Source organism: Hemitrygon akajei, chromosome 3 (assembly GCF_048418815.1).
Source record: "Hemitrygon akajei chromosome 3, sHemAka1.3, whole genome shotgun sequence".
Taxonomy (NCBI): Eukaryota; Metazoa; Chordata; class Chondrichthyes; order Myliobatiformes; family Dasyatidae; genus Hemitrygon; species Hemitrygon akajei.
This window is the reverse complement of record NC_133126.1, coordinates 2,303,304-2,315,515: the sequence shown is the minus strand read 5'-3', so window position 1 is coordinate 2,315,515 and position 12,212 is coordinate 2,303,304. Positions and strand designations below refer to the sequence as shown.

At 45.8% G+C, this 12,212-nt stretch overlaps 1 protein-coding gene across 3 annotated transcripts in view; it reads right to left on the bottom strand.

Annotated features, from left to right (window-relative positions):
- Positions 1-12,212, bottom strand: part of golga5 (golgin A5) — a 103,226-nt gene that overhangs the window by 17,015 nt on the left and 73,999 nt on the right. For all 3 annotated transcript variants that reach the window (XM_073039140.1, XM_073039139.1, XM_073039141.1), the window contains exons 9-10: positions 6,735-6,833; positions 500-722 (exon numbers count right to left, since the gene is read on the bottom strand). In XM_073039140.1, coding sequence (XP_072895241.1) covers positions 500-722; positions 6,735-6,833 — 322 coding nt within the window. The remainder of the gene's footprint in view (positions 1-499; positions 723-6,734; positions 6,834-12,212) is intronic.

Here is a 12,212-nt window from a genome sequence, read left to right as displayed (position 1 = left end):
TTATTATCATTTTATGTTTTTTTTTGTAATTATCCATGCTGTGTCATGGAATTATAACAGTAAATTTAACTTCAGTGAATTCAATTACAGATGCGTGCCTTGCAAGTAAATCCATTCAAAGCAAGGGTTTAATATTAATGTTGGGGTGGCACGGTTGTACAGCTATTAGTGTAACACTTCATGGTACCAGCGATCGCCAGACTGGGATCCAGTTCCTGCTGCTGCCTGTAAGGGACTTTGTAGGAGCTCTCTGTGATCACACTGGCTTCCTCACACGTTCCAGTGCAAGTTGTACATACGTCACTCTGCTGCCGGAAGCATAGTGACACTGTCGGGTTGCCCAGCACAATCGCCACTGATCTGATTTGATGCAAACAGTACTTGACACTGTTTTGATGTACTTGTGACAAATAAAGTTCATCTGAATCTGAGGAAACATGCTACCCTCCAGACAAGAACCCCAAAAGCAAGGAAATGAAAGCAATGACTACCTGCATACCTTCGCTAGCTTCCAATGCTGATACATTAATAACAGGGCCGTTAACATTGCTGCCCTGGCTATTTTTCAGTTGCTGCTCAAGACGTTCCAGTTGGAAGCAAAGTGAGTTCTTCTCAGTACTGAGGGCCTCTAACATAGTCTGCTTCTGGATCAGAGTTTCAGTCAGCTGGTGCAGGCGATTCTCCAGTTCGGTGTGGCTGCTACTCAAAGTTTTGTTGGTAAGCTGAAGGTAAAACAACAACAGAGAATTAAGACCAGTAATGCCAGCTCTTTGATAAAACTATCCATAAGACATAGGAGCAGAAATAGGCCATTCAGCCCATCAAGCCAGCTCCACTATTCCATCATGGCTGATTTATTACCCCTCTCAACCCCATTCTCCTGCCTTCTCCCCATAACCTTTGATCCCTTAACTAATCAAGAACCAATCAACCTCCACATTAAACACTCCCAATTACTTGGTCTGCACAGCTGTTTGTGGCAATGAATTCCACAGATTCACTACCCTCTGGCTAAAGAAATTCCCCCACCCCTCTGTTCTAAATGGCCCTCTCTATTCTGAGGCTGTCCTAGACCTCCCCCACTATACAAAACACGCTCTCCACATTCACTCTATCTAGACCTTTCACTGTTCGATATGTTTCAATGAGCTCCAGCAAGTACAGCATCAGAGCCATCAAACATTCCTTATATGTTAACCCTTTTATCCCTGGGATCATTCTTATGAACCTCCTCTGGATCCTCTCCAAATCCAGCACATCTTTTCTCAGGTAAGGGACGCCAAGCTGCTGACAATACACCAAGTGGGATCTGACTAATGCCTTATAAAGCCTTAACATTACATCCTTTCTTTTATATTCTAGTCCGCTTCAAATGAATGCTAACATTACTTTTCCCTTCCTCACCACCAACTCAAGCTGTAAACTGTCCTTTGGGAAATCCCCCACAAGACTCTCAAGTCCCTTTGCAGCTCTGAATATGGAACTTTCTCACCATTTGGAAAACATTCAATGCTTTTATTCCTTCTACCAAATTTGCAGATAACACAACCATTACTGGCAGAAGCTCAGAAGGTGATGAGAGGGTGTACAGGACTGAGATGTACTGCTCAGCTGAGTGGTGTCACAGCAACAACCTGGCACTCAATGTCAGTCAGAACAAAGAGCTGATTGTGAACTTCAGGAAGGGTAAGATGAGGGAACACACACCAATCCTCATAGAGGGATCAGAAGTGGAGAGAGTTTCTGGTTGTCAAGATCTCTGAGGATCTAATCTGGTCCTAACATAGCAATGCAGTTATAAAGAAGACAAGGCTGTGGCTATATTTCATTAGAAGTTTGAGGACATCAGGTTTGCCACCGAAAACACTGGAAAACTTCTACAGATGTACTGTGGAGAGCATTCTGACAGGATTGAAGCAAGCTGCACGGAGTTGTAAAATTAGTCCGTTCCATCATGAGCACTTCCCTCCATAGTATCCAGGCCATTTTCAAGGTGCAATGCCTCAAAAAGGTGGCAGCCATCATTAAGGACCCTACCATCCAGGACATGCTCTCTTCTCATTGTTACCAGGTACAGAATCCCAAAGGTACACACTCAGCGATTCAACAATTCAGGAACAGCTTCCTCCACTCTCTCATCAGATTTCTGAATGTGCAATGAACCCATGGACACTACCTCTCTACAATTTTATTTCTATTTTTGTACCACTTATTTAACTCTATATTATCATTGTTGCATTGTACTGCTACCACAAGGTTATCAGGTTTCAAGATATCTACCAGTGATATTAAACCTGATTCTGAAAAGGAAACCCACTCCTCTCATCTTTCTATCATATTACTTATTTCTTGAATAACTTCAAATATTTACTTATTGTCAATGATCCCTCACATCCATCCAACAATCTCTCTGACCCCCTAACAACAGGTAGGAGGAACTGGAGCATTAGCATGTCAGGATGGGAAACGGCTTCTTCCCCAGGCCTGTGAGACTACTGAACTCTCTGTCACCACCCAGGTCTTGCCACGTATAAGGCGCCAGTCGTGCTATACTGTTTACTTTGTAACTTACGTAACTTGCCCCCAGCTATGTGGAGTACTTCACCATGTCTTCAACCTGAGCCTGAGTCTCCAGAGGGTTCCTGTGCTGTGGAAGACGTCCTGACTCATTCCTGTACCGAAGACGCCGCGCCCCAGCAGCTCCAATGACTACAGACTGGTGGCATTGACCTCCCACATCATGAAGACCCTGGAGAGACTTGTTCTAGAGCAGCTCCGGTCTATGGTTAGGCCACACTTAGACCCCCTCCAGTTCGCCTATCAACCCCGACTAGGAGTTGAGGATGCCATCGTCTACCTGCTGAACCATGTCTACGCCCACCTGGACAAGCCGGTGAGCACTGTGAGGGTCATGTTTTTTGACTTCTCCAGTGTGTTCAACTCCATCCGCCCTGCTCTGCTGGGTGAGAAGCTGACAGTGATGCAGGTGGATGCTTCCCTGGTGTCATGGATTATTGATTACCTGACTGGCAGACCACAGTACGTGCGCTTGCAACACTGTGTGTCAGACAGAGTGGTCAGCAGCACTGAGGCTCCACAGGGGACTGTCCTGTCTCCCTCTCTCTTCACCATCTATACCTCGGACTTCAACTACAACACAGAGTCTTGCCATCTTCAGAAGTTTTCTGATGACTCTGCCATAGTTGGATGCATCAGCAAGGGAGATGAGGCTGAGTACAGGGCTACGGTGGGAAACTTTGTCACATGGTGCGAGCAGAATCATCTGCAGCTTAATGTGAAAAAGACTAAAGAGCTGGTGGTGGACCTGAGGAGGGCTAAGGCACCGGTGACCCCTGTTTCCATCCAAGGGGTCAGTGTGGACATGGCTGTCCTTAAGAAGGGGCAGAGCTGTCTCTATTTCCTGAGGAGACTGAGGTCCTTTAACATCTGCCAGATGATGCTGAGGATGTTCTACAAGACTGTGGTGGCCAGTGCTATCATGTTTGCTGTTGTGTGCTGGGGCAGCAGGCTGAGGGTAGCAGACACCAACAGAATCAACAAACTCATTTGTAAGGCCAGTGATGTTGTGGGGGTGGAACTGGACTCCCTGACAGTGGTGTCTGAAAAGAGGATGCTGTCCAAGTTGCATGCCATTTTGGACAATAACTCCCATCCACTCCATAATGTATTGGTTAGGCACAGGAGTACATTCAGCCAGAGACTCATTCCACTGAGATGTAACACTAAGCGTCATAGGAAGTCATTCCTACCTGTGGCCATCAATCTTTACAACTCCTCCCTCGGAGTGTCAGACACCCTGAGCCAATAGGCTGGTCCTGGACTTATTTCCACTGGGCATGATTAACTTGTTATTATTTAATTATTTATGGTTTTATATTGCTATATTTCTACACTATTCTTGGTTGGTACAGCTGTAACGAAACCCAATTTCCCTCGGGATCAATAAAGTATGTCTGTCTGTCTGTCTTTGCCAACAGTGACCCTCCGGAGGACACTACCCACAGCGACTCTAGGTGACTCTCCGGAGGACACTACCCACAGTGACTCTAGGTGACCCTCCGGAGGACACTACCCACAGCGACTCTAGGTGACTCTCCGGAGGACACTACCCACAGCGACTCTAGGTGACTCTCCGGAGGACACTACCCACAGTGACTCTAGGTGACTCTCCGGAAGACACTACCCACAGTGACTCTAGGTGACTCTCCGGAGGACACTACCCACAGTGACTCTAGGTGACCCTCCGGAGGACACTACCCACAGCGACTCTAGGTGACTCTCCGGAGGACACTACCCACAGTGACTCTAGGTGACTCTCCGGAGGACACTACCCACAGTGACTCTAGGTGACCCTCCGGAGGACACTACCCACAGTGACTGTAGGTGACCCTCCGGAGGACACTACCCACAGTGACTCTAGGTGACCCTCCGGAGGACACTACCCACAGTGACTCTAGGTGACTCTCCGGAGGACACTACCCACAGTGACTCTAGGTGACTCTCTGGAGGACACTACCCACAGTGACTCTAGGTGACTCTCCGGAGGACACTACCCACCGTGACTCTAGGTGACTCTCCGGAGGACACTACCGACAGTGACACACTAGAGGATGGAATACATGTTGGGAAATGTATGATAATGCATTTTAGTAAAAGGAACAATAGTGTGGTCTATTGTCTAAATGGGGAGAAGGTTCACACATCAGAGGTGCAAAGGGAGTTAGGAGTCCTCGTGCAAGACTCCCAGAAGGTTAATTTACAGGTTGAGTCCGTGGTAAAGAAGACAGATGCAATATTGGCATTTATTTTTTGCTCTCATTTTGCACTATATATATACACATATAAATTATCATCTGCAATATATATCTTATTGAAATTCATAATTCGTTGATTATGCTTTGCAACGTACTGCTGTTGCAAAACACCATTTCGCAAGTTATGTCAGTGATATTAAACTTGATTCTGAAGTGAACACAATCAACATTTCAGGCTGAAACCCTTTATCAGGACTCAGCAACCCTTGCAGGTTCAGCTCCCGTTCACACAGCATATCTATTTGTTATTCATTATTATTGGGCCACTGCCTGCTGGTACTTTCGGAATACCTGCATTATACAGACAGCTGCAGCTCTGGTGGAAAATCCACCACGGACAGTCCCAACCCAGCTGTGAAAAGATGAGCGTTGGCCAAGGGGCTAGCAACCCCATCCCATAAAAACGCAGAGTTACAGAAATGCCAGCTGAAGCCCCAGAGACGTCATCCTTGGCAGAGAAAGGACCTTACCAAGCTGCAGAAATGTGAAAGTCTGGCCCAGGACAGAGGATTCTGTCAAGCAGTGTTGCCAGTCTACGCATCAGTGATCAGCTCCTAGTGGGGATGAGGTCTTGAGTATTAATACTGCCTTTGCCAGCTACACTTGCATTACAAAATTAAAGAGTACTTACTACCTAGAGTACTCTCACCTAGATGGGGTCAGTTGTGCTGTGAGGATTACATTCCTTGACTTCTCTAGTGCCTTTAACACCATCCAGCCCAAGATCTTAAGGCACAAACTAACGGAGATGGGAGTAGACTCTCACATGGTGGATTGGATAGTGGACTACTTGACAGATAGACCTCAGTATGTGCGGTTGGGAGACTGTAGGTCTGACACGGTGGTCAGCAGCACAGGGGCGCCGCAGGGAACCGTACTCTCTCCGGTCCTGTTCACCCTGTACACATCAGACTTCCAATATAACTCAGAGTCCTGCCATGTGCAGAAGTTCGCTGATGACACGGCCATAGTGGGGTGTGTCAGGAATGGACAGGAGGAGGAGTATAGGAAACTGATACAGGACTTTGTGATATGGTGCAACTCAAACTACCTGCGTCTCAATATCACCAAGACCAAGGAGATGGTGGTGGACGTTAGGAGATCTAGGCCTCATATGGAGCCAGTGATCATTAATGGAGAATGTGTGGAGCAGGTTAAGACCTACAAGTATCTGGGAGTACAGTTAGACGAGAAGCTAGACTGGACTGCCAACACAGATGCCTTGTGCAGGAAGGCACAGAGTCGAATGTACTTCCTAAGAAGGTTGGCGTCATTCAATGTCTGTAGTGAGATGCTGAAGATGTTCTATAGGTCAGTTGTGGAGAGCGCCCTCTTCTTTGTGGTGGCGTGTTGGGGAGGAAGCATTAAGAAGAGGGACGCCTCACGTCTTAATAAGCTGGTAAGGAAGGCGGGCTCTGTCGTGGGCAAAGTACTGGAGAGTTTAACATCGGTAGCTGAGCGAAGGGCGCTGAGTAGGCTACGGTCAATTATGGATAACTCTGAACATCCTCTACATAGCACCATCCAGAGACAGAGAAGCAGTTTCAGCGACAGGTTACTATCGATGCAATGCTCCTCAGACAGGATGAAGAGGTCAATACTCCCCAATGCCATTAGGCTTTACAATTCCACCGCCAGGACTTAAGAACTTTTTAAAGCTATTATTAATGCTTTTTGAGATGGTGATTTAGATGCATATAATTTTTTTTTTACTGAGTTAAGTATTGTATGTAATTAGTTTTGCTACAACAAGTGTATGGGACATTGGAAAAAAAGTTGAATTTCCCCATGGGGATGAATAAAGTATCTATCTATCTATCTATCTACATTACAATAGAACTTTAGAAAGAGAGAATAAAACTACTTCATGTGAATACAAACCAATCATCTGAGCACTACCTGATTCCGGAGTTTCTGAATTTCGTCCTCTCGGTCCTTCACTCTCATCTGCAGTGTGTTCTTTGTACGGTGAAGTTCATCTTCTATATATTGAAACTCCTGAATTCAACAGGGAGGGAAAAATACAAGTACTTACTAACTAAAAATGCACAGGAACTTAATCCCTCACAGACTGATGATACTTACACAGACCAATATTGTAGCTATCCTTTCATGGGGTTAAATAGGAATTCCATAAGAAACAGCTCTTAACTAATTGTCGTTAACCATTTTGATATTTATGAAATAGTCTCTTAAACTTCACTAGTGTGTCTGCCTCCACCACTGACTCAGGCAGTGCATTCCACGCACCAACCACTCTCTGACTGAAAAACCTTCCTCTAATATCCCCCTTGAACTTCCCTCCCCTTAACTTAAAGCCATGTCCTCTTGTACTGAGCAGTGGTGCCCTGGGGAAGAGGTGCTGGCTGTCCACTCTGTCTATTCCTCTTAATATCTTGTACACCTCTATCATGTCTCCTCTCATCCTCCTTCTCTCCAAAGAGTAAAACCCTAGCTCCCTTAATCTCTGATCATAATCCATACTCTCTAAACCAGGCAGCATCCTGGTAAATTTCCTCTGTACCCTTTCCAATGCTTCCACATCCTTCCTATACTGAGGCGACCAGAACTGGACACAGTACTCCAAGTGTGGCCTAACTATAGTTTTATAGAGCTGCATCATTACATTGCGTCTCTTAAACTCGATCCCTCGACTTATGAAAGCTAACACCCCATAAGCTTTCTTAACTACCCTATCTACCTGTGAGGCAACTTTCAGGGATCTGTGGATATGTACCCCCAGATCTCTCTGCTCCTCCACACTACCAAGTATCCTGCCATTTACTTTGTACTCTGCCTTGGAGTTTGTCTTTTCAAAGTGTACCACGTCACACATTCCTGGGTTGAACTCCATCTGCCACTGCTCAGCCCACTTCTGCATCCTATCAATGTCTCTCTGCAATCTTCGACAATTCTCTACACTATCTACAACACCACCAATCTTTGAGTTGTCTGCAAACTTGCCAAACCACCCTTCTACCCCCACATCCAGGTCGTTAATAAAAATCACAAAAAGTAGAGGTCCCAGAACAGATCCTTGTGGGACACCACTAGTCACAACCCTCCAATCTGAATGTACTCCCTCCACCACAACCCTCTGCCTTCTGCAGGTAAGCCAATTCTGAATCCACCTGGCCAAACTTCCCTGGATCCCATGCCTTCTGACTTTCTGAATAAGCCTACCGTATGGAACCTTGTCAAATGCCTTACTAAAATCCATGTAGATCACATCCACTGCACTACCCTCATCTATATGCCTGGTCACCTCCTCAAAGAACTCTATCAGGCTTGTTAGGCACAATCTGCCCTTCACAAAGCCATGCTGACTGTCCCTGATCAGACCATGATTCTCTAAACGCCCATAGTTCCCATCTCTAAGAATCTTTTCCAACAGCTTTCCCACCACAGACGTAAGGTCTACAATTACCCTGACTATCCCTACTACCTTTTTTGAACAAGGGGACAACATTCGCCTCCCTCCAATCCTCCGGTACCATTCCTGTGGACAACAAGGACATAAAGATCCTAGCCAGAGGTTCAGCAATCTCTTCCCTCGCCTCATGGAGCATCTTGGGGAATATTCCGTCAGGCCCCGGGGACTTATCTGTCCTAATGTATTTTAACAACTCCAACACCTCCTCTCCCTTAATATCAACAAGCTCCAGAACATCAACCTCACTCATATTGTCCTCACCGGGCCTTTATCTAACAAAAGATGTGCTGGCATCCGAGAAGGTCCAGAGGAGGTTTGCGTGAATGATTCTGGGAATGAAATGGTTAATGTACAAGACCGCTGTTGGGTATATGGTCCCAACATTGATTCTGCTCTGTTTCTTGGATTTACACACATATGCCCACAAGAAAATGAATGTTGACATATATGTACTTGGATAATAAATTCCAAGAACAGGCCCAGAGCCAAATGCTCCTCATACATTAACTCTTTCATTCCAGTAATCATTCTCATAAATCTCCCCTGGACCCTCTCCAATGCCAGCACACTTTCTTAGTAAGGGATTCAAAACTGCTCACAATACTCCCAGTGTGGTCTGACCAATGCCTTATAAAGCCTCAGCACTGCACGCTGAGTTCTCTCAAAATGAATGCTAACATTGCATTTGCCTTCCTTACCACCAGCTCAACCTGCATGTTAACCTTCAGGGAATCCTGCACAAAGACTCTCAAGTCCTTCCACGTCTAATTTTTGAATTTTGAATTTTCTACCCATTTAGAAAATAGTCCTTCTACCAAAGTGCAAGACGTTACACTTCCCGACACTCTATTCCATCTGCCACTCCTTTGTCAATTCTCCCAATCTGTTCAAAACCTTCTACTTCCTCAACACTACCTGTCCCTCCACCTATCTTTGTATCATCTGCAAACTTGACCACAAAGCCACCAATTCCATCATCCAAATCGCTGACATATACCATGAAAAAAACGGTCCCAATACCAACATCTGAAGAACAACACTTGTCAGTGGAAATCAACTGGAATAGGCCCTTTTATTCTCACTCTTTGCCTGCTACGAGTCAACCAGTCACTTGTCCATGCTAGAATCTTTCCTGTAAAACCACAGGCTCTTATCTTGTTTAGCAGCATCCTGTGTGGTACCTTGTCAAAGGCCTTCTGAAAATCCAAATACAAATACTTTATTGTCACCAAACAATTGATACTACAGCGTGCAATCATCAGTGATATTTGTTCTGCGCTTCGCGCTCCCTGAAGTACAAATCTAAGTAAATATAATAAAAATTTAAATTATAAATCATAATTAGAAAATAGAAAAGGGAAAGTAAGGTAGTACAACTCAGGTCTGGATATTTGGAAGGTACAACCCAGATCCGGGTCAGGATCTGTTCAGCAGTCTTATCACAGTTGGAAAGAAGCTGTTCCCAAATCTGGCCATACGAATCTTCATGCTCCTGAACATTCTCCCGGAGGGAAGAGGGACAAAAAGTGTGTTGGCTGGGTGGGTCTTGTCCTTGATTATCCTGGCAGCACTGCTCCGACAGCGTGCGGTGTAAAGTGAGTCCAAGGATGGAAGATTGGTTTGTGTGATGTGCTGGGCTATGTTCATGACAGCTTCTTCCACTCTTGGACAGGACAACTTCCATACCAGGTTGTGATGCACCCTAGAAGAATGCTTTCTACGGTGCATCTATAAAAATTAGTGAGGGTTTTAGGGGGCAGGCCAAATTCCTTCAGCTTTCTCAGGAAGTAAAGACGCTGGTGGGCCTTCTTGGCAGTGGACTCTGCTTGGTTATACCAAGTCAGGTCATTTGTGATATTCACCCCGAGGAAATTAAAGCTTTTGACATGTTCCACCTGCGCATCACCGTAAACAACATCCACTGACTCTCCTTTGTCTATCCTGCCTGTTATTTCCTCAAAGAATTCCAAGAGATTTGTCTGCAAGAATTTCCCTTATGGAAACCATAAAATAGGCTGACTATGGCCTATTTTATCATTTGCCTCCAACTGCCCTGAGACCTCATCCTTAATGATCATCTCCACCACCTTCCCAGCCACTGAGGTCAGTATAACTGGCCTAAGAAATCGATGTTCACGCCATCAGGTTGGTGACTACCCAGACAGAACATAAAGTGTTGCTCCTGCAACCTGAGCGTGGCCTCATTGCGGCAACTGGCCATGGACGGACACGTCACGGTGTGGAGGCGGCCATGGACGGACACGTCACGGTGTGGAGGCGGCCATGGACGGACACGTCACGGTGTAGAGGCGGCCATGGACGGACACGTCACGGTGTAGAGGCGGCCATGGACGGACACGTCACGATGTGGAGACGGCCATGGACAGACACGTCACGATGTGGAGGTGGCCATGGACGGACACGTCACGGTGTAGAGGCGGCCATGGACGGACATGTCACAATGGGAATAGGAAGAGAAATTAAAATAAGTGGCTACTGGGAAATCCTGCTTTTTCTGGCGGATGGAGCACAGATGCTCAGTGACACAGACTCCCAATCTACCTCGGGTCTCATGGATATTCAGGAAGCACCGGATTCAGTAGATGACCCCAAGAGACAAACAGGTGAAGTGTCGCCTCACTTGGAAGGACTGTCTGGGGCCCTGAATGGTAGTGAGGGAGGAGGTGTAGGGGCAGGTATAGCACTTGTTCTGCTTGCAAGGATAAGTGCCGGGAGGGACATCGGTGAGGAGGGACCTATGGATAAGGGAGTCGCGTAGGAAGCAGAAAGTGGAGGAGAGGGAAGGATGTGCTTGGTGGTCGGATCTTGTTGGAGATGGTGGAAGTTTCGGAGAATTATGTACTGGATGCGGAGGTTGGTGGTGCTGCAGGTGAGGAAAAGAGGAACTGTATCCCTGGTGGCGTGGCAGGAGGATGGCGTGAGGGTAGTTGTGTGCGAAATGGAAGAGATGCAGGTGAGAGCAGCAGTGGTGGTGGAGGAAGGAAAGCCCCTTTCTTTGAAGGAGGAGGACATCTTAGTTTTGGCCTACAGTTTCCTTTCTTCTTCCTCCCTCCCTTCTTAAAGAGTAGAGTGACATGCACAATTTTTCTCTAGAAACATTCCAGAATCTAGTGATTCTTGATGAAAGATCATCACTAATGCCTCCACAGTCTCTTCAGATACCTCTTTCAGACCCAGTGGTATAGTCCATCTGGCCCAGGTGACTTATCTAACTTCAGACATTTCAGCTTTCCGAACACCTTCTGCTTGGTAACAGCAGCTATACTCACTCTTGCCCTGACACTCACAGATCTCTGGCATACGCTGGTACTTCCACAGTGAAGATTGAAGCAAAATCCTTACTAAGTTTGTTTACCATCCCTTTGTTCCCCATTACTATCTTGTCAACATCATAGAAAAAAACCATAGAAAACCTACAGCACAATACTGCGCCAAATGCACTTACTTTAGAATTTACCTAGGGTGACCCAAAGCCCTCCATTTTTCTAAGCTCCATGTACTTATCCAGGAGTCTCTTAAAAGACCCTATCGTATCTGCCTCCACCACCGTCGTCAGCAGCCCATTCCACGCACTCACCACTCTCTGAGTAAAAACTTACCCCTGACATCTCCTCTGTACCTACTCCCCAGCACCTTAAACCTGTGCCCTCTCGTGTTAGTCATTTCCTCTCTCATAAATATTTAACTCTTTATATATCTGGAAAAACTTTTGGTATCCTTTTTTAATATTATTTGCTAGAATACCATCATATTTCATTTATTCTCTCCTTATGGCTTTTTTAATTGCTTTCTGTTGGTTTTTAAATATTTTTCAAACCTCTAAAGTCACACTAATTTTTGCAATATTACATGCCCTCAACAGCCCTGGTTGCTATATCCTCCCTTTAGAATAGGTATCTATCCTGCATCTTCCAAACTGTCCC